This window comes from Epinephelus fuscoguttatus, linkage group LG18, assembly GCF_011397635.1.
Source record: "Epinephelus fuscoguttatus linkage group LG18, E.fuscoguttatus.final_Chr_v1".
Classification (NCBI taxonomy): Eukaryota; Metazoa; Chordata; class Actinopteri; order Perciformes; family Serranidae; genus Epinephelus; species Epinephelus fuscoguttatus.
In genome coordinates this window covers 4224961-4252494 of record NC_064769.1, presented here as the reverse complement: position 1 = coordinate 4252494, position 27534 = coordinate 4224961, and the positions used below count along the sequence as shown (strand labels likewise).

Sequence of the window (27534 nt, the reverse complement as noted above, 5' to 3'; positions counted from 1 at the left end):
CAAAGTGCTTTGACAGACAAAGCAAAAGCAGTGCAATGCAAAGCAAAGACATGATACAGAAAACAATAACAGATCTGACCTTAAGAAGATGGTAGCCGAAGACAAAGAAAAACAATAAAGAGGTGATAAAAAGATTAAAAGACAATAGAAAGATGACCGAAAGACAACATTACATAAAAGCAAGTCTGTAGAAATGGGTTTTAAGAAGTGATTTAAAAGAAGTTACTGATTCTGCGAGCCTTATCTCCTCAGGCAGGTCGTTCCAAAGTCGAGAGGCCCTGATGGCAAAAGCACGGTCACTTTTAGGGCTCATTTATGCTCAACATTAAATACGGATCCGGATACGGACGGGGCCTTCTGTCCGTGCTCTGCGTTCATTTCATCCGTATTTCTGCACGTTTCCATAAAGCTTATGGATACGGGCCAAACGGAGCAGTACCGCCGGGAACCGTGGGGGCAGTGTTGCTGTCACTACCTGATACGTAGCTCTAGTGAGACACGAAGAAGAAATAACAATTCAATTTCTCTCATCGGCAGTACTAGAGAAAAGAATTCTCCGTCCTCCAGTCGCGATATATTTAACGGCCTCACCGACCAACACCTCCTACAACGCTGCCTCTGTTTTTGTCTTTTATGCAAGAGGTACATTATCAATATCTCCTCCACAGTCGCCATGTTTGTTTTTGAGTTTGTTGTTGTCATAAACCTTTGACGCTGGGCTGCCTCCTGGTGGATATATTGGTTAACATCCATGCCAACGTAAAGGGTGCATGGAAGTATGTGGGCAGTGATGGTAACATTGTTTGAAATGGACGTATAGATTTTCATACGTAAAGGGAGCATAAATGAGCCCTTAGAGTTAAGCCTCGACTTTGGAACAGCCAGAAGGGCCCCACCTGAGGATCTAAGACTGCGGGCTGGCTCGTACGGGGTCAGCATATCTGTTATGTAGCTTGGAGCCAGACCCAGACGTGCTTTAAAAGTTATCGGTAAAATCTTAAAATCAATTCTAAAATGAACAGGGAGCCAGTGGAGAGAAGCCAGAATTGGGGTGATGTGATGTTGTCTGTTAAAACCAGTAAGAAGCTTAGCTGCTGCGTTCTGAACTAGTTGGAGGCGAGAGAGGGATTTTTGGGTTATGCTGGAAAGGAGGGAGTTGCAGTATCTGGAGAAAATGAAAGCATGGATGATTTTTTCAAGGTCAGAATGGTAGAGCATTGACTTAATTCTAGAAATGGTTCTAATTTGGTGGACGCAGGACTGGACAACTTTTTTAATCTGTGGTTTGAAACTTAGATCTGAATTGAACAGTACTCCTAGATTTCTGGCAGTGGGCTTCATGTAGGTAGATAGGGGACCAAGACTGATGGATTTTTTTTGGATTAGGGGGACTGAACAGTATGATTTCTGTTTTTGAATTGTTGAGTTGAAGGAAATTTTGTGCCATCCAACAGTTGACATCGCTGAGACAATCTACAGCAGCACCTAGGCTTCTTGGGTCAAAGGGTCTCAGAGGAAGGTATGCAATAAAAGGTAAGCAATGAAAAGAAATGTTATGTTGTTGAATGATTTGGCCAAGTGGAAACATATAGATGGAAAATAAAATTGGACCTAAAATTGAACCTTGTGGTACACCACTGACAATGTGGGCTATGGAAGAAGTGAAATTACCACTGGTGACCGAGAAGGTTCTTTCTAAAGGGTTAGAATAAAACCAATCAAGTGCAGTGTCCTTGATGCCAACCCAGGTCTTAAGACAGTAAACTAAAATAGTGTGGTCTACTGTGTCAAAAGCTGCACTTAGATCTAAAAGAATTAAAATTGCGCTGTCCCCCATCATACATTTTTTTGTGACGTCTTTTAAGTGGCGAATTTGTCAGAACTGGAAAGTGTGATTGTCCACAACTCCATCATCACGGCCCTGTTGATGCTTCCTCATCCAGTAAACTTGTCCCCTGGATGAAACCTTTGAGCTTGGGGAAAAGGAAACAATCCTAAAACACCTCCCTACTCACCTGGTGCCACAAAAATCACCTGGAGCCAGGTCAGGTGACTAGGGAGGTGTTTTAGGATTGTTTTCTTTTCCCCAAGCTCAAAGGTTTCATCCAGGGAACACGTCTGGATGTGGAAGCATCAACAGGGTCGTGACGATGGAGCTGTGAAAATGTATGTTGTCACAAAAACGACCCCTTAATGTTTGTTATGATTTCCCAAAATTTAGTCAACATTTCTCACCTGTGTGCTGGATGTATGGGCTCCAGTAGATTGACCCAACCGACCGGACGCCATCATGCAAGCAAAACGGACAGTACACTGCGTTCACAGTGTTATGTGGAAATTGGACATATCAGCACTTAAAATGTGGCTGTTCAACTGCAAAATCTGGCATAATTTATGGCTCTTATACCGCAATTGGTGCTCAGTACTGTCTAAAACAGATTTCTAAATGGAATTTTGTCACTGGCATCAATTTTTACACTGCCAGTCACATGAATATGGTGTATATAAGTGTTGAGTCAGAATGTTTTTATTTCCTACGTTCCCTGAAGGCATTGTCACTCATGATTCCACACATAGACTAAGGCCCAATCCCAAACCAGCCCCTAACCCCTCGCCCTATTCACTCCCCCTCTGTTTGCGCAGTCACGTGGAGCTCCGCCATATTAAGGGCTGTCCCGAACCAATTATCGCTGAGTGCGAGTGGACTGCTCAGCCCTTAGATAGCGAGTGTGCATCAGTGCAGGCTTCTGATGAGCCCAGCAGGAAGCGCAACATCACAATGGAGGAAACAACGTGCAAATGAAATAGTTCTGTCTTTCTACTTTGTAAAATATTTTAGATCAAACACACACATTTGTTTTCCTCACACTGACTTTACAGTCTCAAACAAACTCACAGAATGTTTGGTGTCAAAAGATTAAAACCTACATGTCCATATGCTCAAATAAACTATTTAAAACTGTCTAAAAAAATTCCTCATCCCATTCTCACAATTTTGAAAAAATCTATAACTCTGTGTTCACAGGGACAGAAGAAGAAACAAAGCAGTTAATCGATCTATGGATTAAAAATGAGAGTCTCTTCATTAAAAAAAAAGGAACGCTGCAAAACAGGGATGGAGGTGAGATTGCCCAGATGAATGAAGCTGTAAATGCGTAAACTGTGTGTAGAAAATATGAACAAGTGAATTACACTGCACTGTATCTCTTATCTGGCTCATTCAAGTTTAGTTTTATTATAACTCAGTTTAATTAATATCTAAGTGTTCTTTTTATAGCCTGTTGCTCTATTTTGCTTTCACAACGCGTCTGTCTGTATCCATGGTTACATCTGCTTCCTACTTCCGGTAGAGTGGCAAGGGGCGTCCCACGGTTTGGTTTCTCTTTCATACACTTTCCCTTAATCAGGAGTGCCCTCCACGGCTGCGAGTGGAACTCCATTTGGAGTGGCACTCGGTAGTGAAGTGGTAGTGGGTAGGGAGTGGTTTGGGAATATGATTCCACACCCCTCTCAGTTGATGCCACGCCCCCCACGCCAATTATATTTAATCTGAAAAAATGTTTCATACACTTATTTTTTATTTGAATACATTGTATTTTTCAAAATTCAAGATCAGCACGAGTTTTCAGTTTCATATTTTATTTTTTCAAGTACAAAACATTTGACCCTAATGTAGCTCCAAAGTCCATCCCATCCTCGTCACCAAATGCGAGGGAAATTCTCTCCTCTGAAGAAGTGATGGACTCAGTGTGAGGAATCAAGTTTCTTTAATACGTGGAGAGAAGAGCAGAGTTGACAACCTTCAGAATGTACAGACGTTTATACCAATCCAAAGTTCTGAACCCAGGTTGCACCCACCAGCTGCACTCGTAAAGGAGATTGCCCCCCCCCCCAATAAAAGGTTTAGGAAAACAGGAAACTTCCCCCTAGGAACTGTAAGGTCATGACCTCACAGTGTGAAGAATTGCCCCCCAGTAAAGATTTCTAAATACTTCCCACAGATTGTAGCCTGTGTCATTGTTTGAGGTAAAGCTTTTTTTTCAAGGACCTCCCCAAATACCCTACAGAGCAAATGTTTTATAAAAACTGACTTGGGTACCCATCAGGGCCCGACTCTTTACCTGTCATCCTCCATTATCTTTTTCATCTGCAGTCACCGGTCCCTCTAGGCTATCCCTATCTGCCCCCTCTAAGGACGGTATCTCCAGTTTTTTAAGAAATCTCTCCACCTGCTCCCTGTCATTTATTTCTGAAGTATACAAATCCTTATAAAATGATTTAAAATGGTCAGTAATACCCTTCTGATCTACAATTTTGTTGCCCAGATTATCCCCTATCTCTACTATCATACCAGCTGCTACTGATTGCTTCAACTGATGGCTCAGGAGTTTACCTGCATGTTCATCATGCTCGTAAAAATCCTGTCTTGACCTAAGATACAAATCCTCCTCACGCTGAATCATTAAAATATCATATTCAGTCTGGAGCAAAATCTTCTGTCTATGTAGCTCCTCAGAGGGAGCCACAGAATGTGCCAAATCAACTTCCTTTATCTCCTTCATTATGTCTGTGGAGCGTTTCATCTTTCTTTTCCTCTCACCTGCATTATATGAAATGATTTAACCTTGTATATAAACTTTTAGGGACTCCCACAAAATACTACTACTAATCTCAGGGGAATCATTTAGTTCTAAGAAAAAGACTATTTGAGAGTTTATGAATTTTTTAAAGTTGTCATCTGCCAGTAGCCTGGTATTAGGACGCCACGTTTGCTGAGGTGGTGTATTCTCAGGAAAACTAAGTTTCAGCATGACTGGGCTATGATCGGATATTACTATACCAGAATATTCTATATCTGTCACTATAGGGGTCAATTTATTATCTAATAAAAAATAGTCGATTCTAGTGTACATCTGATGTGATGGGGAGTAAAAGGAGTATTGCCTGGAGGTTGGGTTTATGAATCTCCACGGATCAAATGCCCCATATGACAAAAAGAATTAATGCATTGTGCTGATTTACTCAATACAGTGGTTGTTAGGCTAAAACGGTCCAAAGTTGAATCTAATAAACAATTTAGATCTCCCCCTAAAACCAGATTATGAGTATCCAAATCAGGCAATAGTGAGAATAGGTCCCTCAAAAATTGCACATTATCCCAATTGGGTACATATACAGTATGTTTGCCAACACTACCAGCATATTGAATAGCTTTTCTACTACAATAATGTACTGGCCATGTTTATCCCTTATAGAAGTTGTTTCTATAAATTGTACATTCCTGTGTATAAGGATGGCCACTCCCTTACTCTTACTATCAAAATTCGAGTGATAGATTTGATTAAATCCCCCCCTGCAGAGCTTGAGGTGGTCCTTGTTCAATAAACAGGTCTCCTGTAAGTAAACTATCTCTGCTCCCTGGTCTCTCAAATGTGAAAATACCTTATTCCGCTTAGCTGGCTTATTAATTGCTTTACGTTCCAGCTCATCAATTTTGTGTCCATTCTGCTCACATTTTTATTTGATGCCATGTCAGGAGTCTGCAGCCTGATGTTGCCATTGATTTTCTTTTATTAATCATTATATTTCATTGTGCAGACATGCCTCGTAAGGAGAGGAGGTGGAAGCAAAAACAAAAGGAGCTGCGTCAGGCTGCTAAAGGCAGTGGATCCCTCACCAGCTGGGTGAAGAGCACAACAGATAAGAATAACACATGTACCAGTTGTTTACGTTGCATTGGTGTTTCATGTTACATTCTTTATGAATATAGGTTGCTATAATTCAGCTAGTTATTGCTGTAAATTATGTCGCCATAAGGTGTTTTAAAGTCTTGTTTCATGTGCCCCTTTTTAACTTTCAGCACCTGCCCCTCCAAAGGTCTTTGCATGGCCCTGTGAAACTGGACTAATTCAAAAGGACAACACAGTTTAAAGTGGTTTTCTTTATCTTATCTTTACAAAGTAGATGCTCTGTATGATCATATCTCACCTAGAAAAACACTTTTGCATCAACTAAGAAACATGTAAAACTGGACTAATTTAAAGGACAACACTGTTCATTGTGGTTTTCTTTAATAACTTGTCTTCACACAGCACATTCTCAGTTGTTCTATTTAATGTGTTATGACTTTTAATAAAGTCCACAAATAATCTTTAAATATGGCTTTTAATTGTAGGTGCAGTCAGTCCCAGCTCTGAGAGTCTGAAATGCTCTCCTTGTGGGTACCTTCAATCCTGTAATGACAATATTAACTTTAGAATGTCTATGAATCAAAGAGTTCATCTACCTATAAAACATAAAAACACAGAGAATTTGTCTATCACAATATTATTCTCAGCAATTCTGCATACAGTTTGCCCTTTACATAACAGTTCTCAGTTTATGCACACAATATAGTGAAAGTATGAAAATCAGAGAACCACTTCAGCAAGTTTGTTTTTATTTGGTTCGAGAAGCACATCAGGGCCAGCATACAGTCATCTCACAGCCCTCCAGAAGGCAAAGTTAAATAAGTGAACTGACCTGGGAAATGGCTTTAATTGAAACATGTAACATGTGTAACATCTAATACAGGTTGGCTAAAGAATCAGATTACAGGAACTCTTTTAAACAAACATTTTCAAGGCAACATTTCTTCTGGAACAGAGTGGGCTCCAGAGAGACACGGTGGACAGGAAGTGTCCTTCTTAAGTGCTCTTCTTCTCCTCAAAGATGATGTTTGCTGTGGCTCTCTTGGCTGTGGACAAAGTGACACACAGACATCAGATGTCTTGTTTGTTATCTGGAGTCAGAAAGCTACAAACACCCTCATTTTTGTTCATTGCTAAGCTACAGTCAGTGAAACTCAACACTTCCTGTTTATGTTTCACATTACAAGCTAGGGCATTAACAGAAAAGTCGATTTGTCGACATGTCGACGTCAGTGGCACAAGTTGACACCCCCCGGGAGGAGTCGACAAGTCGTGTGTTTTTTCCCTCTCTCTCTCTCTCTCTCTCTCTCTCTCTGTGTGCTTGTGTACGGAATGCAATCGCCACCTCTGATTGGCTTACGCTGATACTTTATCATTGACATACTCGGGCGTACTACAAGCAGAGCAGACTCTGTGAGGAATGTCCGCAGTCATTCGGGCTTTCATAGTCGAGCGCACTTCCGCGTTGTAGTTTCCTGTAAAAATGTCTGTGAAAAATCCCCGTGATGTGAAAAATACATGCCGAGCAGTCACTGGTGGGCGGAGCAGAGTCTGCGTGGTTGTAAAATCTGAGCTTTGTACACACAGGGCTTGCGGACGTCCGCTTTGAGTCTGCGCGGACGTCCGCTTTGAGTCTGCGCGTACGTCCGCTTTGAGTCTGTGCGGACTTCCGCAGAGTCTGTTCCGCGTACGTTCCATAAGATGCATTAAAACAGGCCCAACCTGACGGAATTGGTATCATTAGCCCTTTTTACACTGCCTCTTCTAGGTAGGAATTCCATGCCGTTATGCCGTTACACCTCACTGTACTTTGTAAAAGGTATGATTGTGGAATGGGGGGACAGAGCTGTCTCGCCTTTAAGCCAGCATCAGAGGTAACAGCGCTGAAATTATGTCTGTATAAAAGGGACAGCCGGCAGGGTGGCATGGGTGTGAAGTTTTGACGACATGTTATGGATGTGACCCACCACTGGAGATTTAAAAAGTAGCTGATAGCAGTTAGCAGCTAACTCACAAAGAAGAACAGCGGCTGAAAGTGTCTGCAAATTGGGAAAACAATGAGGACCAGGAGCTCTTTATCCTCCGAGCAGAGGACAAGATCAGCCGCCATAAAACAGGGATGGTAAATGATAGTTAATGACATGTTAATGCCATTGTTATTGTTTATTAGGGTGATATGGACAAAAAATCACACCTTTGTATTTTCAGGCTCAATGGCCATACACAATATACTGTATATCATCACAGAATAACAGAACAATATATACATCCATTGTAGTTTGAAACAATTAAAAATCTATGTTGGGGGTGGGGGGGGAGTTAAAAAGTGGTTCTGCTTGGCATTTCAAATAAATCTGATGCTGGAAAATGATTTAAATATTTTTATTTATTGAGGCTTTTAATCTTATTTATGCACATGGCATCAACAGAGAGGCCAAGGGAGGGAAGGAGTAAGAGACACTTTGTCCGTGTTATATACATCTTGTATATGAAACGTCTGTGTTGTTGTTTTTTAAAAAACATTTGTCGCCTGGATCTAGGCATTGTCTGTCACACAATAGACTACAACTACCAGCGGTGCGCTATGATCCACCTCACACACACACACACACACACACACACACACACACACACACACTACCAAACAAATGCTCACCTGACACAATCAAGCAGCTCTGCCTCCCACACATGCAGGGGTACTACACATGTGCTACTGCAGTCAATTCATTCATCTCACAGACTGATTTAGTGTAACATGTGCAACATATAGACCAATGTGCCACTGTAGACTAATTAACAGACAGATTAAACAGAGCAGCAGCAGCTTTGTGTCTCTCTGAGTGTTGCTGGAGAACTGGTGAGTGAGTGGGTGGGGCAGAGCTGTGTGGAGAGTGTGAGAGGAGAAATGCTCACTGGTATGCCTTATGTAATGCAACTTGACCCTATATCAATATAAACTGTATTGTCCAAATCAATATCTTGCTTGAAAATAAATCAATATACTGTACATAGTGGTTCTATCGTCCAGAACTATTGTTTATAAAGTGCTGCTGGTGCGGATGTTACAAGCCACATTAGAAGCCAATGCTGTTGTGTTACATTTCACGTTTGTCACGTCTCTTTTGCTTCCGTGATGCCGGCATGCTGTCTAAAACCACACACTGGAGTAGCATAATGCCGCTGTTGTTTGGTTCTGTGTAAAAATGCAAAGGAGTCATAAAGACGAGACTTCATAGCAGCTCAAAAGTGCCATCACTGTGTTCTTTGTTTTACTGTTTTACTGTTAACTGTTTTTGTTATCTTTCACATAAAGTTTCCTTAAATTTTGTGCCAAATGAGGGGCGTCGGTGGCTTAGTGGTAGAGTAGGTGCCCCATGCCGCAGCGGCCTGGGTTCGACTCCAGCCTGTGGCCCTTTGCTGCATGTCTCTCCCTCTCTCTCTCCCCCCCCCTTCACACTTCACTATCCTATCAATTAAAGGCAAAAAATGCCCTAAAAAATATCTTTAAAAAAAAAAAAAAAAATTGTGCCAAATGACAACATTTGAGTGATTTGTTTACTCTGGAATATTAGAATTAGTGGTGTCACAATATACTGGTATTGACAATAAACGTGAGACTTAAAAATTACATTTTGATATCATGTTAATAATACACATATGATCATATTGTGAAAATATTCCAGCATCTCCTAAATCATTTTTGTTTCTTTCCATTCTTGCTTTGTCTCCCTTCTCCAGTGCTGTCTGGTTGCCTTTTACTATCCATTAAGTGTAACTGCTCTTTTTGCATGATTTTTTACAGTTATGATTAAAGTCTCTCTCTTTACCTTCCTATATTTGCATTTTGAGTGGAAGTCATTTGCCAAACAAAGGCAAAAACACACAGTAAAGAAACGTAAAGATGACTGACTGATAGTATTATTACTATTATTATTAGTTTCAAATTTACTATAGATATCATGATAAAATCATTACCATGAACTCTTTTGGCCACAAAAGAGTTCATGGTATTGTGTAATCAAAATCTGACATTGTTCCTTTAGTTAACACTCATATATTAGATATGATCAATATATCCTTATTAACAGGCTATGTATCACAGTCTTTTAAGGTAGCTGTAATTAAACCTCTACTAAAAAAGCCCACCCTGGATCCAGAGGTGTTAGCCAACTATAGACCAATATCTAATCTTCCCTTTATGTCAAAGATCCTTGAGAAAGTAGTCGCAGACCAGCTGTGTGATTTTCTCCATGATAATAATCTATTTGAGGAATTTCAGTCAGGATTTAGTGTGCATCATAGCACTGAGACAGCACTAGTTAAAATTACAAATGACCTTCTGATTGCTTCAGACAATCTGTACTTGTTTTATTAGATCTTAGTGCGGCGTTTGACACAATTGACCATCAAATTCTACTGCAGAGACTGGATCACTTAATTGGCCTAGGAGGTTCTGCACTGAGCTGGTTTAAATCTTATTTATCTGATCGTTTTCAGTTTGTTCACGTTCATAATGAATCGTCCTTACGTACCAAAGTTTGTTTTGGAGTTCCATGAGTTCTGGGCTCGGACCAATCCTATTTACTCTATATATGCTTCCTTTAGGTAACATCATTAGAAATCCTCTATAAATTTCCATTGTTATGCGGATGATACAAATGTGTATTTATCGATGAAGCCAGAAGAAAGTAATCAATTAACTAAACTCCATAACTGCCTTAAAGACATAAAAACCTGGATGAGCACCAATTTCCTGATGTTAAATTCAGACAAAACTGAAGTTATTGTTCTTGGTCCCAAACAACTCAGAGACTCTTTATCTGATGACATAGTTTCTCTAGATGGCATTGCTCTGGCCTCTAGCACTACCGTAAGAAACCTCGGAGTAATATGTGATCAAGATTTGTCTTTTAATTCTCATTTAAAACAAACCTCACGGACTGCATTTTTTCATCTGCGTAATATTGCGAAAATTAGGCCTATCCTGACCATGCTTTTGTTACCTCAAGGATGGATTACTGTAACTCTCTATTATCAGGTAGCTCTAGTAAGTCCTTAAAAACTCTCCAGCTAATTAAGAATGCAGCAGCACGTGTACTAACAGGAACTAAGAAACGAGATCATATTTCTCCTGTTTTAGCTTCTCTGCACTGGCTCCCTGTAAAATCCAGAATTGAATTTAAAATCCTACTGTTAACTTATAAAGCTCCAAATGGTCAAGCTCCGTCATATCTTAGAGAGCTCATAGTGCCTTATTATCCCACCAGAACTCTGCGCTCTGAGAACGCAGGGTTACTCGTGGTCCCTAAAGTCTCCAAAAGTAGATCAGGAGCCAGAGCCTTTAGCTATCAGGCTCCTCTCCTGTGGAATCATCTTCCTGTTACGGTCCGGGAGGCAGACACCGTCTTCACATTTAAGACTAGACTTAAGACTTAAGTCTTAAGTCTCTCTCTCTCTCTCTCTCTCTCTCTCTCTCTCTCTCGTATTCTATTACTGCATCTTGCTAACTCGGCCATTCTGGATGTCACTAACTCGGCTTCTTCTCCGGAGCCTTTGTGCTCCACTGTCTCTCAGATTAACTCATATCGCAGAGGTGCCTGGACAGCGTGACGTGTGTGGTTGTGCTGCTGTCGTGGTCCTGCTGTGGTCCTGCCAGATGCCTCCTGCTGCTGCTGCCATCATTAGTCATTAGTCATACTTCTACTGTTATTATACACATATGACTATTGTCACACTTGTATACTGCCAGATATTAATACATACTTTCAACATATTGTACCGCAGTAGCCAGAACTATAACTATAATATTATTACTTTCAATAATGTTGTTGTAAGCTACTGTCATTACCTGCATCTCTCTCTCTCTCTCTCTCTCTCTCTCATTGCGTCATGTGGATTACTGTTAATTTGTTATGCTGATCTGTTCTGTACGACATCTATTGCACGTCTGTCCATCCTGGAAGAGGGATCCCTCCTCAGTTGCTCTTCCTGAGGTTTCTACCGTTTTTTTTCCCCCGTTAAAGGGGTTTTTTTGGGGAGTTTTTCCTTATCCGCTGTGAGGGTCATAAGGACAGAGGGATGTCGTATGCTGTAAAGCCCTGTGAGGCAAATTGTGATTTGTGATATTGGGCTTTATAAATAAAATTGAATTGAATTGAATAATATTGGCTGATATAAATATATCAGCAGTGGTGTAGTGGTAGTTGATGAGGTGGGTGTACTACTTGGTAAATAGGTAGGTTACTGAGGAGGAAGTGAGTAGACTCTCCTATATATTCCTATGGCTTTTGGGCTGATAGGTGGGTATACTGTAAATGGCCAGAAAAAGAGACAGGCATACCTCATATACCCTCCACTACACCACTGCTTATTGGCTTTTTTTCACTTTTCTTATAATTCCGGGCTCTATTTACTGTAAACAATACACAAACATGTTGACCGACTCACCCTCATCTTTGAACTTGTCAGCAGCTTCTGATGCTTTGTCCTTGAGATTCTTCACTGCGTCATCAATCCTGGCTTCATTCTTGAGGAAGAATGGTCGAATGATGCGGTTGTAAATCTGGACTGATCCATTAGAGGGAGTTGGAGCCATGCACCACACCAAGAAGGCACACTGGGAAAGAAGACAGAAGCTCTCTCATCAAAGCAGAACGACATAGACATCAGAGTCACATTACAGGCTGTGCTGATGAAACTGGTCTCAAAGTCTCAGTTTAAACCTGTCAGTTACTCCACTTCATAAGAAACTCAACTACACAGAAGCTTTTGCTAAAAGAAGGTATTTTGTGAAGTCTACTTCTACAGCTTACAATTTTTCTATTCTAAATGTAGCCGTTACCATGATGTAATAACATGTTTAACTGCATGCGGTGCAACCACAGCTGAAAAGGATTCAGAAGTTTCAACTGTGCAAAGGTAATTAGTCATCTGTCATTACTGCAATGTAAGTATGAGTACATATAAGTACACATAGGTCCACAGAAATATAATGACTTGTTGTTATCTCTCCTCTACACAGATAAGCAGACAGTTTACCAGTATGCCTACATGTGTTCAATCAGTCTGTATCAAAGAAGAGATGACACTGAGCAGTAGGGCTGAAACGATTCCTCAAGTAACTTGAATAATTGGATTACTGAAAAGCCTTGAGGCAAATTATTCGGTAAACTATACAGCGCAGTTTCTCGTAAATGTTTATTTCTGTTAGACAGCACGCTTACGTTACTTCCGCTGTAGAGCTATAAATTAATTATCAATAATCTGTCTGACGTGTTATAATGAAGATTGAAATATCATTGCCATGATGGTTTGCAGGTAGGGCTACATGTGACGAATTAGTGGCATGGGCACTATTAATAGCCACAGCCGTGCGTAATGGTCGCGCATAATGACAGCTGTTCTGTCAGAGAACCACGTTGGTGTGAGACAGTCTGTAAAACTGTACTTCTTCCCTGCTGTATTTTTAACTGACAGATCTAATGAGTGGTGGAGCGGGCACAGATATCAATATGCAAACTGACTGAAGGGTGTTTCTGCATCAATTTGTGGCTCACTGTGCAGTGTTTCCCCTATATACAACCAGCAGCGGCCGCCGCTGCTGATTTAATTATTTTTTTCCGTCTTAGCTCTGTAGAAACTATTAGTTATATTATTTGGTGCTATGGACACTTCATATCCAGGTCAATTCACACACTTGTGAGTAAAGCATATAAGAGGAGAGGAGAGGGCTCCGTCTTGATGTGCACACAGACACGTGCGCACACACACAGGTGAGCACGCTAGAGTGCGGTTCGGGCCACATTTTCCTGACCAAACCCAACCCGAGCCCACCACAGTTTGTTACCTGACATAGTTATTGTTATGGACAGTGTGTAAATAACCATCAAAAGACTGGTGTTACGCACAGACAAACACACTGCTCACACAGCAGTGCAGCATGGCACTGTGTGCACACTCAGTTGGAGCGGAGTCTGTGTTGCATTCAGGCATTGTCACATAAATAACAACTTCCAGCACTTAAATAGGTCATAGCATAAAATAGCAGCATGTGAAGTGACATGCCCCATGCATCATAGAAAAGCTACTTTGTGATCTCAAGGTAACCAAAACTGTCACATTCTTATATAATCTACAATCAACAGACAAAATGTCTTACAGCCTCTGAGCTGCTGGGCCAGCAGGCTGAGGATAGCAGACACCAGCAGATTCAATAAACTAATTTTCAAGTCAGTACTGTCATAGAGGTGGAGCTGGACTCTCTGGTGGCAGTGTCAGAGAGGAGGATGCTGTCTAAAATACATGTCAACTTGGACAGTGTCTCCCACACACTCCACAATGTGCTAATCAAACACAGGAGCACATTCAGTGATAGACTTATTTCACCAAGATGCACCACAGAGTGCCACAGGAAGTCATTCCTGCTTGGGGCCATCAACCTGTACAACTCCTCCCTCAGAGTGTCAGACACTCTGAGTCAGCAGACCAACACCTGGACTTAATTCACCTATCTGCATTTATAAATCATAATGATCTATCAGGTTTCTACTGTGCAATTAAGCAATATCACACGAGAGGGAGTGATGTTGTACTGTGATATCGTCACGGATGTGATTCGGTCGTAGGCACGAGGCCGCAATATCACAGTACAACATCACTCCCTCTCGTGTGATATTGCTTTTATACAACAGTTCAACAGTTAAATAAGCAAGGCTGATTAAGAAATGTTGAAAAATGAGGACAAAATAGATAATTTAAGCATTTTATTTGTCTTCCGCCAACAAAAATAGTTCCCTCAGGACTCCGCTGTCACCGTTGCTATGTAACGCAGACATGGTGCGCCAGGCACTTACTCTTTATACACATTTATCTGCATGTTTCCATTAATTGTGCAGCCGGTGAAATAAGTCTGTGGTGACTGCATGGTGGACTGTGGCTTCACAGGCACAGCCGACTCTGCCTTCTGATCTGACAGTATGTTGCTTTTCTCCAAGTCATTGAGCTCCGCTGATGAAACACTGACAAACCTGAATGTGTGCTCAGATTTATTCAGCTTCTCCTCTCCCTCATCTTCCTCTGATGACCATTCATAGTTCAATTCAAAACTTATTTTAGGAAATAAATCCATATTTTTGGCTGTTTGACAGTGGATGAATTAATTAGCCTACAACGCAACTGCTGACCTAACTGACACTAACCGCCAGTTTTGATTTGATTGTTGATTGTAATCAGCTGTGAGGCGGAGTGATACATACACAGTGAAATAACCGTGATGTTGTACTCCAATATCATCACGGTTTTACTGTCTCTCAACCAATCAGATTGCAGGGTTTAATAGTGTATAATAGTTACTTAAGGTACAGTTATTCCTCGCAACACTGCCTTAACTGTGCAATACCGTCCAATAATTCAACTGCTGCAATATTCTGTAGTATTCTTATTCATTCTCATGAACACCTCTTGAATGTATACATTTGTTAAACATATTATGCACATAACTTTTATTTCCTTCTTATTTTTGTCTTAACTCTATTAATGTATATATTGCAGTGAACGTAATAGCATAATACATATTTTATACTTCTGAATATAAATACTAGTTTAAACTGTGTAATGTAGCAAGGTGTATATTTTTACATCCTTACAGACGGTTAACACTGTAGCATAATGCACATTTTATTTCTATTTAATTTTATTTTAATAATTTATATGTACATACTTATATTTCATATTCTTATTCTTAGTTCTTACAATTCTCTATTCTTTACATCCGAGCGACTGTAATGAATCATAACTTCTCCTCAGGGATCAATAAAGTATTTTTGACTGATTCTGCAACAACACATAGTCCGGCATGTGATAACCTTATTTGCATACAATTTGCATGAATTACTAATTTCTGCCCTTGAATTACTTACTTTGTGCTCCCTAATAAAATTGTGCACACGAATGAACAGGATATACCATGAGATAATATAGTTAACATTTTATTACATGTTTAAGGGATATTAAAAGTAAAGTGTGTAAGATTTAGGGGGATTTGGTAGCGTCTAGCTGTGAATTGCAGATTGTAACCAGCTAAAACTCCTCCAAGCTAGAGCTCTTTCAGTATTCATTGTTCAGGAGGTTTTTACTGGGACATCACACTGTGACCTTTACGACTCTGAAAATATGAGCTCACATGTGACCCCAACGACTCCACACCCACACAGAGTTTAAAGCCTGCGGTTCCGCACCAGTCATTTAGAACTGAAGTAGCATCTTGGATGAGAGGCGAAATGTCTTCAAGAAACGCAAGCAAGTCCAGTTGCCTATGGTATATCACTCATGATTAACACTGTTAGCAGATGCCTACTGTGTGACATATAACTGCCACAGCACACAAGTGACTGTTAAGACCACCCGTTAAATGCAGTTTGGTTTATATTTTGGAGAGATATGAATATACTTCTTTTTTGTTTGTTAAGTCATGTGTTATCTTTGACATCCATAAAGTATGTTAAATGTCACAAATATATGTTAAATGCTGTTCTATTAATTTGTGCACATAAATTATTGATCCAAGATCAAAACTGATTAATTTATTTATATGGATATATTTTGTTTCAATCCAGTAACAGCTGTAGGGTCTGACAGTGTGTCTGTCGTGGACCAGCAGCTGGTTCACAGGAGCCTGCAGAGACTGTGGCTACACATTATAAATTAAATTACATTATATGTAAATTAATGAGATTAAAACATTAAAATATCACAACAAAAGCTGCCATGCTCTGACTGGACATGTATCTCTCAGGCAGCTTCTTTGTCACTGTGTCATTTTCTCCCTGCCTGTGATGATTATCACACATACTGGAGATCCCTGAAGCAAACACAGGCCTTCTCTGTACTACTGGCTGCTGGTGAATTTGCTTACAGAGTCCACAGTACTCAGACACTCCTTATCATCAGTGCACTGTGCTCCACCCTCCACATATGATTAGTTTATTCTGCTGAGAAGAACACACACACCCACTGTAGTGAAAAGCTGTGCTCATGGTGGGCAGAGTCCATTGTTTGAATCCACCCATATTTGGCAGCTCCACCAGCCTTCACATTTTGCTCTTTTTTGTTGGTCCACCAAACGAAACAAACCTATACAAAAGTATGTAGGATTTGCACAATTTGAGATTTTAATATTATCAGTCAGAACAACCATCAAAGGAATGAAAACAGAAGAGCTGTTGTTGGTTCAACAAACATTTTGTTACTATAATTGAAACTTGAAATCATTTTGTTAGTGGAAGTTTGTGTAAAAAGTCTCCCTTTTGAAAATAACTAAAATAAAGGGGAGATTCTCCTTCCAGTTGCATTTTTTTTCAGTATTGTAAATAAGCAAATGTACACGGTATGATATCTGGCAACTGTTGCATCACGGTATACCTTGAAACTGGTATATCACTGCAACCCTAAGGTACTTGTTTAATGCAGGGGATGTTAATTTAAATGAACACCTGCATGGACAGAAATATGATATGAGGAGAAATCAAGTGATACTTAACCCAAAACTGATCCCGATGGCTGTGTCATCGGTGTGTCTTTATTTGAGTAGCCTCGGCTATCAGTGTGTGAATGTTAGTGTGAATGGTTGAACGTGACAGGCAGCGTTACAGGGCTTTGAGTGGCTAGAAGACTGGAAAGGTAATTTATAAATCAGTTATTAGTTAATTGGCTTAAATAATTTAACAGATCAAAAATGTATTAGCCAATAATGCATAAGATGAGGAGTGTATGGTGTAATGGGCAAATATGTGGAGCAGGGATGCATTGCTTCACACAGGCAGGGCAAAGCGTGATTTTACCTGCTACACAGACTCTGTCTCTGCAGCGTGTGGTTGCTGCCAGCTGCACTGTGTGTGTGTGTGTGTGTGTGTGTGTGTGTGTGTGTATTGAGTTTTCCCAAGTGATAACGCAGTTGATCATGAAGGGTTTGGACAACAGGAAGCCTTGATTGATTTATTTTAATGTGAAATGTAAACACACACAAGGTAGCACAATGCCCACGCACATGTGGGCAGACAGCGGGTGAGAACTATATTTTTTAATTTTTCAGAACAAAACAAATGAAAAGATGTGCAGTATATGGGTAATATTTGACATCTAAATCCCGATTATCAAGCCGCTATTCCTTTTATTTTGAAAGTCAATGACACAAGTTGAACCTTTGACCTTGTTGTCACCGCATGGGGGACTTCACAATGAAACTTTGCAGCCCGAGGATGAGGTGGCAGCCAACATCGAGTTCAAAACGACCAAGGAGGATCCTTTTGAGGTTTTATGGCAGTGACGGAGCATGTTAAAACGCTTCCTAACCTGGCAGTGATTGAATGTTTTTGCCATCGTGGCACTGAGCGCTGCCAGTGAAAGATATGTCTCCTCTGTTGGATTTGTAATTCAAGAACAGGGAACCCAGCTTAATGTAAGTGACTGTAGCCTGTGTGTGCTTAATCACAGGTGCGGGTCGGGTGTGGCTTTGACTTAGACATAATGACTGGTAACGGGTTGGTTCTGGTACTGAGCTTTAGGGGTATGGGCGGGTGCAGGTTTTAAAAAAAATGGACCCATGCAGGACTCTGGCCTGCCTCACGCTGCTCACTGAAGCGGCCCTGTTGATTGACATAAAGTTGTGACAATTCCTCGGCGTTGTTGTTTGGTGGCTGTGCGGTTTGGCCAGGGTCATGCTAACACTAAACTAGCATTTTGAACAGAAGCAGCTGCTGGAATTCAATTAAATGAGGATACTTTAAACCAAAGCATGCCATTTTTATGGGTATTTCTCCCCAAATCGGTTCACTTTTAAAAGGTTCACTTTTTAAATTGAAATTATGCTGTAAAAACTGTAACCATGAAACTGTGACATTTTCTGTGACTGTTATTGTAAAGTGAAAATCTCATAATGTTGCAGTCCCGGTGCTGGCTCATAGGTAAGATACCAAAATCAAGAGGGGAAAGTTGCACACTAAACTCTTTTTTACTTTTATGAATATTTTTTACTGAACATTTGTCAACACATTGATTAAAACAAAATCAAACACATCGGACCCCAGCTGGATTACCTTTCCGATATAGTAGAACGGGAACCAAGAGAGGAAGATGTCAGCAAAAAACTCTGCCACACTGAAGACTCCATACACCACCCAGTAGGTAAGCCATTTAGTATCATCATCTTTGGTGGCACTTTCAATGGCCTTAATCCTGGAGAGAGAAAGGATCAACATGTTAGATAAATACTTTGATATATGAAGTTAACTTAACTCTCACTCTTGAAAAAGAAACTGGTGACTGTGTTCAAGAGAACACAAACTCCATAGTATTCTCTCTTTCCTTTCTTCTCTTGTTCTGTCACCCATGGAGCCTTATATTGCACTGCCTTTCTAGAACAGTCTTGACTACTTCAATTAGGGATGCATGATTTTTTTTTTTTTTTTGCAGATATCCAATATGCCGATATGTAATAACTCATTTGGCCAATAGCTGATACCAATATTGATATATCCACTTTCCCCACCTAATTTTAGTGATCATCAAATCTCTTCTGTGGGGAAATTAACATCATATTATGCATGCATACCCCTATTGTGATGGCCCACCAGCAGATGGAGAGGTGAAATACAATACTTTTCAAAGTATACAATATTCATTCATTGTGCAAAATGGGCGGTATGGTGTTACAGTGGATAGCACTGTCGCCTCATAGCAAGAGGGCTCTTCTAAGGTACTGCACTCAGTGTGGCGGACCCTCCACATGAGCGTGGAAATAGAGTGAAAGTGGGTAGGGAGAGGGTGCAGGGGGTGGTTTGGGAAAGGCCCCAAACCTTTCCAGAGCCACAGAAGACATTATATGTCTGTTTCCTCAGGCTGAGTAGTTCTATCCATGACGATTAAACCTTCATGTGTTTAATTGGAGTGCTCCTTTAAATCTCTGCAGCCACCTGAGGGCAGCAGGTCAGTTATGTGTCATACAGTGAAACTTAAGCATTAAGGTGCTCTGGAGCAGGAGATCAGTGTGACTGATGCTTATACTCTTGTTCTATCATTGATAACATTTAATATTTTTAGGCTCAATGAGATAATGATTGTAAATAATTACTATGCCAGCTATAGCCACTGAAAAACTAGCCTCTGTAAATTAGCTCCCAATAAATTATAAATGCATCATTACAGTCAAATGACCAATAATTTATTTTCTTCAAGCATTTCTTTTTACACATTTTCATCTTTTCCCCTCTGTGTTACCTATTGTAACAAAGTTTTAGTGGTTTTTACTTCTTTTTAATAGTTTGTTGACTATGATACAAGAACCTTTGCAAACAATATCTTATATTTGGAATTAATTTTGATTACTTTGTACAGATGAGTTTTCACCTGACAATAAAGGGTTCTTTTCTGTAGTAATAGTAGTAGTTTTATTTGGTTCAGTAGTTAATTAAACAGATGCATTCCAGAAAAGCAGTACAGTAGGCTGAAGCCGTAGCTTATATGATACATCACACGAAAACAAAAACAAAAAGTGTTACAGAGATCAATTACAACGAAAATCATGTGATATAGGCTTAGGAAATTTACAGGAGAAGCTGCCCAAGAAAACTTAATATACTTGGTCATACCAAGAATTCATATTTATCAATTACCCTAAGTTTAAACATTTTTTGAATTTACAGATAGAACTACACATTTTTAACTCATCACAGAGACTATTCCACAAGTTCACCCCTTTAACAGAAATACATCTACATCTGAAGTTTGTCCTTACTTTAATTTTTTTAAACACACAAATTCCTCTGAGTTCATACCGACTTACTCTGGGAGAAAACATTTTAAATGTAGTAAGGAAGTAGATTGTTGTGGGCTTTGAACATTATAAGAGAAGTTCTTAATTCAACGAGATCATCACATGAAGTCCACAGTGATTAAATGTTGTACTATAAGATCATAAAGTATGACAACTTTTAAAAGGGGTGAGTACTTTGCGCTATTCATCATTTACTAAATGAAATTCTTCGCAAAGGTTGTTATACCAAACACAGCTATTCAATACATTTACCAAATGTGCTGTTTAAATAGAGCCTGATGACCTGTTACAAGTATATAACAGGGTTACAGAGACATACAGTAGTTTCCTGTTATCTTGTTCCTGTTTGTTTTCATTAATCTTCCCTCTTGTCAAACACATAGCAGCTCTTAAGGATGTGTGCAACAGCACAAAGAAAGAGGAAAAAAGAAATGAAAGAAGAAAATAGAAGAAGAGAGAAGAATATAGTATCGGTAAGCACTAAGGCAAAGCAAATTTATTTATACAGAACATTTCACACCCAAAGGCCACCCAAAGTGCTTTTATAGATTACACAGGTAAGAGCACAAGAGGCAAATCAGTAAAACTATAACAGCAGGCAGGAGCACAGTTAATAAAAACAAAGGTAAAAAGGCAAAAGCACACAAACTGAAATATAAAAAAACTACAGTAATGTGTTTTCTCATGAGGCCTGTTTCTACTAGCAGTCTTTATCATGTATTTCTATTCTCCCTGAGGCCTGTCTGTCTCAGGATAAAGGCTTCTTTCTGTTTCAGTCACATGTTGCCAGCTTTAATAATGCAACTACCAGAACTGACAAACAAGCTCAACTGTTCACCAGATCATCTCAACAATCCCTAAGTTAACTCCAAAACTCAACGACCTGGGAGGAAATGATGGGCTGTCTGGGTGTTACTGATTATATAGTAAAGTCAGGACAAAATACTAAGACCATGGAGAAACTTGTTTTTAACCAGTAAAATGATTTTATGAGCAGTCACAATATTTATGAAAAATATCAATCCGGTTTTTGGACTAATCACAGTACAGAGACGTCACTGGTTAAAATTGTTAATGACCTCAAGTGCAATATGGATATGAAAAGTCCTTCCATATTAGTACTACTTGACTTAAGTGCAGCATTCGATACAGTAGACCACTCAGTCCTTCTAGACTCCGCAGTGTGATTGGCATCTCTGGTACTGTTTTTAACTGGTTTAAATTAGGGCTGTCCCAAACGATTATTTTTCTAACAATTATCTAGCGATTATTTTTTTCGATTAATCGACTAATCTAACGATTAATTTTTTGATTAGTTAAATGATCATTTTTTCGATTATCGATTATTTTTCCATTATTTGATTAATGAGGCAATTTAAACAATATGAATATCAAAACATTTCTTATTAACATTAACATTTATTGGGGCGTCGGTGGCTTAGTGGTAGAGCAGGCGCCCCATATACGAGGCTGTTGCTGCAGCAGGCCCGGGTTCGACTCCAGTCTGTGGCCGTTTGCTGCATGCCACTCCCACTCTCTCTCTCCCCCTTTCACACTTGTCTGTCCTATCAAATAAAAGGCTAAAAATGCCCCAAAAAATATCTTTATAAAATTAACATTTATTGAAACATCAGTGTTTCCCCTACCATGATATTCAGGGGGGCGCCCTATTTTTACCTAATTTTATTTTCTATATAGCACCAGATCACAACAGAAGTCATTTAAAGGTTACCTTTCCTATAGAACAGGTCTATACCTTGTCCTTTTATTAAACAAACTAAATAGCCTCATGTTTTTCATCTTATGTAATTTCTGTTTCTACATGGTCGCACGTTTACAGTTCTCCTCTGCTCTCTGTAACGCGCAAGGTGGAGGTCAGCCCCGATGCGCGTGTGCACACACACACACACACACACACACACACACACACACAGGTGAGCGGCTGCATTTTCCAACCCAAGTGAGACAATTATAACCGAGCCCGGCCCGAACCTGCAGCACGGCACTCTGTACACAGTCAATTGAGCGAAGCCTGTGTTGCATTCTGGCGTTGTCACGTAAATAACAAATTCCAGCACTTGAGTAGGCCATAGCACAATAGCACAACACTGCTGCTGCCACTGTCATTTTTGTGTTTGAACCGACAACGACAACAACGATGACGACGACGACGACAACGTCGGCGCATCACCCCAGCCCTAGTTTAAATCTTATCTTAGCGACAGAGTATTCTTTTGTAAATATTGATGAATGTTCATCAACAAGCTACAAAATGAACTGTGGAATTCCTCAAGGTTCCATTTTAGGTCCTACTCTTTTTAATCTTTATATGTTACCACTGGGAAACATTATCAGGAGGCACTGCATCAATTTCCACAGCTATGCTGATGACACAGCTTTACATTGCCATGTCTCCTGATGACCCAGGGCCAATAGATGCCCCTTTTAACTGTATCTTGGATATTAAATCATGGATGGCTAAGAATTTCCTACAGCTCAACCAGGACAAATCTGAAATTTTGGTCATTGGTACTGAAGCCCAAAGAGAGAAACTCAATAAGAGATTGCATGCACTGGCACTGAACCCTTGTCAACAGGTAAAAAACTTGGGTATCATCTTTGATTCAAATCTAAGTTTTGAACCCCACTGTAGAAATTTCACCAAGACTGCATTTTATAATTTAAAAAACATTGCCAGATGTTGACCATTTCTCTCTCAAGCCAGTACAAAGACAATAATTCACGCTTTTATTACCTGCAGAATGGACTACTGCAATGCCCTGCTCTCTGGTCTCCGAAAAAAGAATATATCTCAGTTACAGTTAATTCAGAACTCAGCCACACGTGTGCTGACAAAGACCAGAAAGAGAGCACACATTACACCCATTTTAAAGTCTCTGCACTGGCTACCCGTTTATTTTAGAATTGATTTTAAGATCCTTTTATTGGTTTACAAAGCTCTTAATGGTCTTAGTCCTTCCTATTTACCAGACTTGCTTTTATCCTATGAAACCTCTAGAACCCTTAGGTTGTCTGGTAGTGGGTGGACAAAAACCCACGGAGAGGCATCTTTTTATTATTATGGTCCTCGTCTCTGGAACAGCCTTCCTGAGGACCTGAGGGCAGCAGAGAGTGCTGATATTTTTAAAAGCAAACTTATAACCTACCTTTTTAATGTGGCTTTCAATTGAATTTTACTTATTTATTAATCTGCCTTTTATTTTCTATCTAACCAATTTTCTATCTTAGCCTGTCTTACTACTCTTCTGTTTGTTCTATTTTATTGTTTCTTCTTCGTAACCCACCTTTTATGTCTGTTTTACTTCATTACTTTTACTCTTTTACTCCTAATATCTCCAGTTTTACTCACCTTATTCTATAGTACTCTTTCCTTTATATATTTTTACTCAATCCTTTTATGCATACTTAAATCTTATGATGCCGTTTTCTGAGTTCCCTGAGCTCCCTGAGTTCCTATTTTTAATGACTTCCAATGCTTAATGCTTGTTTGTTTGTTCTGAATATGTGAAGCACTTTGGGTTACATTGCGATGTATGAAAAGTGCTACACAAATAAAGTTTGATTGATTGAAGATTCATTCACTGTTAGTCCGTGTGTCCTGTCCAGAGAATCTCCTGGTAACGGGTGAAACAGGACAATACAGCCACCGTGTTACTGGCCTTTAGAACCAATTGACTACTGGAAAACTAGAGGCCATAATTTCAAGTCACGCGGAGGGGGTGGGGGGGCACATGCATTGAAACAGACAATATTACTGATGCATTAAATAATGTTGCGGAGCACTTTTTTTTATTCCGACGCCACACAGTCACATCTACAGTATACGCATGAACACGAACACATGCTTGCTCAGATTAACTCCTCTGATCCCACTCTAACATTCACACACAACAGGCCAAGCCTATTTACCCATAAACGCACAGATGAAACTATAGCAAATAACAAAGTACATCCAGTCCACAACCACAACCAAAACTCATCTTGCTGCCTTGAATCTAAATCAACATAATATTCATTATCAGCACTCATATCAGACTGATGTGCAGAGCCGCACACACACACACACACACACAGACACACACACACACACACCCAACAACAAAACAAGCGCAGCTGCGCAGTTACTGAAAAGTAACCAGAACGCTGAATTTCTGACCATTACTGCCCGCAACCGCAATGTGTATGTCCACTCCCGCCCACTCCCGCAAAACTCTGAGTGTCCTGCACACTCCAAAAGACCTCAGTCACCTCAGCAGGTGGTACTGTGGTATCGAAGTTGTTATCGACAATTGTGGAATTTCACTGGTATTGGAATCAGCTACTAAATTTCTGGTATGGTAAGATACTTAATGTATGTCAACTCAACATGCTTGTTTTTGCATTTTTAGTGGACGTAAATTGACAGTGCGCAAATGCCCTGAGTGTTTCGTTGCAACCTGTTACGTTGCTGCAGTTCTCCCGCTCAACCCAGGACCAATTTCACAAATTGTTATTCTAGACACAAAAACATGAGAAAATATAATACCACAGTTACTGTTTCAACACTTGAAACACCTCTCATTTTAATGCTATGAAATTCAACAGCATAACAAATTATAGCCTCCAAAATAACCATATAGTTAAATCAACACCAACCAAAAACAGCCTGAACAAAGACTGAACATTAGAGCATTTATGAACGGAGAATTTAATGCAGGACTATTTGCATAGAGTATGTTAGTTTTGGTTAGAAGCTGAACTAACAACTAGGTACATTTCAGACAGAAAACTACTTGCAGTTCAGGAGTTGTCAGTCCAGTTTTCCATTATCTTATACACATTTTACCTGTTGTTTTTTTGTTCCTGTGTTATTTAAATGTCTGTGTCCTCCAGGCTGTGATAAACCTGTTCTTTCCAACCCACTATTAATCAAAGGATATATTACCTAATGACATTAAGAACAGAGCTGAAAATTCAAGTCCTGTCAGAGCCTTTACTATACTCCGATGAAGCTATAACAACCTGGGTGTAACCACTGCTCAGGGCAAGTACCTTTGACATTTACTAACCAGTTCACTGTGTGCACGACTGATGAGCATATTAGCCTAGTTACATCAAAACTCATCACAAAAGGGAAAAGTTTTGGTTGTCAAGAACTTTATGCTGCTGCTCCTGTGAAACATGCTGACGTGACTCTCTGATCACAAAAAACACTGCTTGCCTCAGATGTTATAATCCACATTATTGTTTGTACATTAAGGTAAGCCTGGGAACCTTGCACACAACTGCACAGCAGGTTTGGGCTGACAATAGTCTTTAGTGATACAATATCACAGGGCAGGGCTGTAGCCAATACACATATTCAGGTTCTAACAAATCCCAAATCTGAATTTAACTGAGTTCAAACTGAGTCAACAGGGAGATGAGATTGTGGCGAAACCCTGTCTGACAGGGGATCAAATACAAAAAATTAATGAAAACTTCATGTGTGGATTGACATAATGTAACTAGACAAGAGCATTCTTGTGCATAATACTGGACAAGACAAAGTAATAGAATGATCTTTTAAGAATAATGATAATAATTATAGTAATACATTAGAGTTATATAGTGCTTTTCAGGATACTTGCTTTACAAAGAGCAACAGCAGCAATAAAACAAAACAAACAAACAAACAAAAAAACAATCCATAGGGGGGTCAGCGGACGTGAGAGTGCGGTAGGGCGTGTGCCGGTGGAGGAGCTCAGACAGGTAGGGGGGAGCCAGGTTGTGGAGAGCTTTGAAAGTGATAGATAGAGGAGGGTATTGCAGTAGTCGAGTCTGGAAGTGATGAATGCGTGGATGAGAGTCTGTGCAACTGAGAAGAGATAGATAGCCTTTTATTGTCCCATGGGGAAATTTGTTTTCACAAACTGTCAACAACAACAGGAGAGGGAGAGGGATGGACGGAGGCGGGCGATGTTCCTGAGATGAAAGAAGGCTGTTTTGGTGATGTGTTTGATGTGTTGGTCAAAGGAGAGGGTCTGGCCGAAGATGACACCAAGGTTATGGACATGGGGGGAAGAGAGCACAGTGGAGCCATCGATGGAGAGGGAGAAGTTATGGGTGGATTTGATGAGAGACTTGGGGCCAATGATGATGACTTTGAGTTTGAGGAAGCTGGTTTGCAGCCAGGATTTTATTTCGGTGATGCAGTTGGTGAGGGTTGAGTGAGTGGCAGGAGTGATGGCTTTGGTGGAGATATGGAGTTGAATGTCATCCACAAAGCAGTGAAACTGAAGTCCATGACAGTGGATTATGTGACCGAGGGGGAGAGGAGAAAGTCATTTGTGACTTTGAGGAGGGCAGATTCAGTGCTGTGTTGGGAACGGAAACTGGACTGGGATGATTCCTAGAGGTTATTAGCAGAGAGGTGGGCTTTGAATTGTGAAGCCACAGCACGTTCCAGAAGTTTTGATAGAGAGGGGAGGTTGGAGATGGGTCTGCAGTTGTTAGGGATGTCAGGATTGAGTCCAGGCTTTTTTAAGATGGGGGTGACAGCAGCAAGTTTGAGGGAGAGTGGGACAGAGCCAGTAGATAGAGAGGAGCTAATTATTGTTGTGATGAGCGAAGACAAAGTGGGAAGGCAAGCCTTGACAAAATGGGATGGGATAGGGTCCAAGATGCAAGAGGCAGCTTTCATTCCCACCATGAGAATGGGTAAGTCTGTGAGGGAGACTGGGGTGAACTGAGAGAGAGGTAGGCAAGTTAAAGCCTGATTTATGGTCCTGCGGCGTACCTACGTCGTTGCCGTGACGCCGTTATGAATCCTTCGAACTTCTCCGTCACTCCATTTCGTTGCGGTGCAATTCACCGCCAGAGTGGCAAGGGCTGCGTTCCTTTCCTGAATGGTTATCGTCGTCTCTAGTTGATTCTTTGTTTAGCTTCTGGCTTTTCCAGTCACAGTGAACAAAGGCGACCGAGAGAGAGAGAATCTTGCTAGAGTTGGAGTTGTTGGATGTTGAAGAAAGTATGTTA

General features: G+C 40.3%; 1 protein-coding gene and 1 long non-coding RNA gene across 2 annotated transcripts in view; one reads left to right on the top strand and one right to left on the bottom strand.

Moving 5' to 3' along the window:
* Positions 1-494: 494 nt before the first annotated feature.
* On the top strand, positions 495-5736 carry LOC125905874 (uncharacterized). Its single transcript, XR_007451707.1, has 4 exons — positions 495-642; positions 1455-1533; positions 3026-3121; positions 5599-5736. It is a non-coding gene; the product is annotated as an uncharacterized LOC125905874 (long non-coding RNA).
* A 686-nt stretch (positions 5737-6422) lies between these two features.
* The window catches only part of reep5 (receptor accessory protein 5), a 40100-nt gene continuing 18988 nt past the window's right edge, over positions 6423-27534 (bottom strand). Inside the window, exons 3-5 of the mRNA XM_049604154.1 lie at positions 18782-18920; positions 12138-12306; positions 6423-6736 (exon numbers count right to left, since the gene is read on the bottom strand). Coding sequence (XP_049460111.1) covers positions 6687-6736; positions 12138-12306; positions 18782-18920 — 358 coding nt within the window. The 3' untranslated portion in view covers positions 6423-6686. The remainder of the gene's footprint in view (positions 6737-12137; positions 12307-18781; positions 18921-27534) is intronic.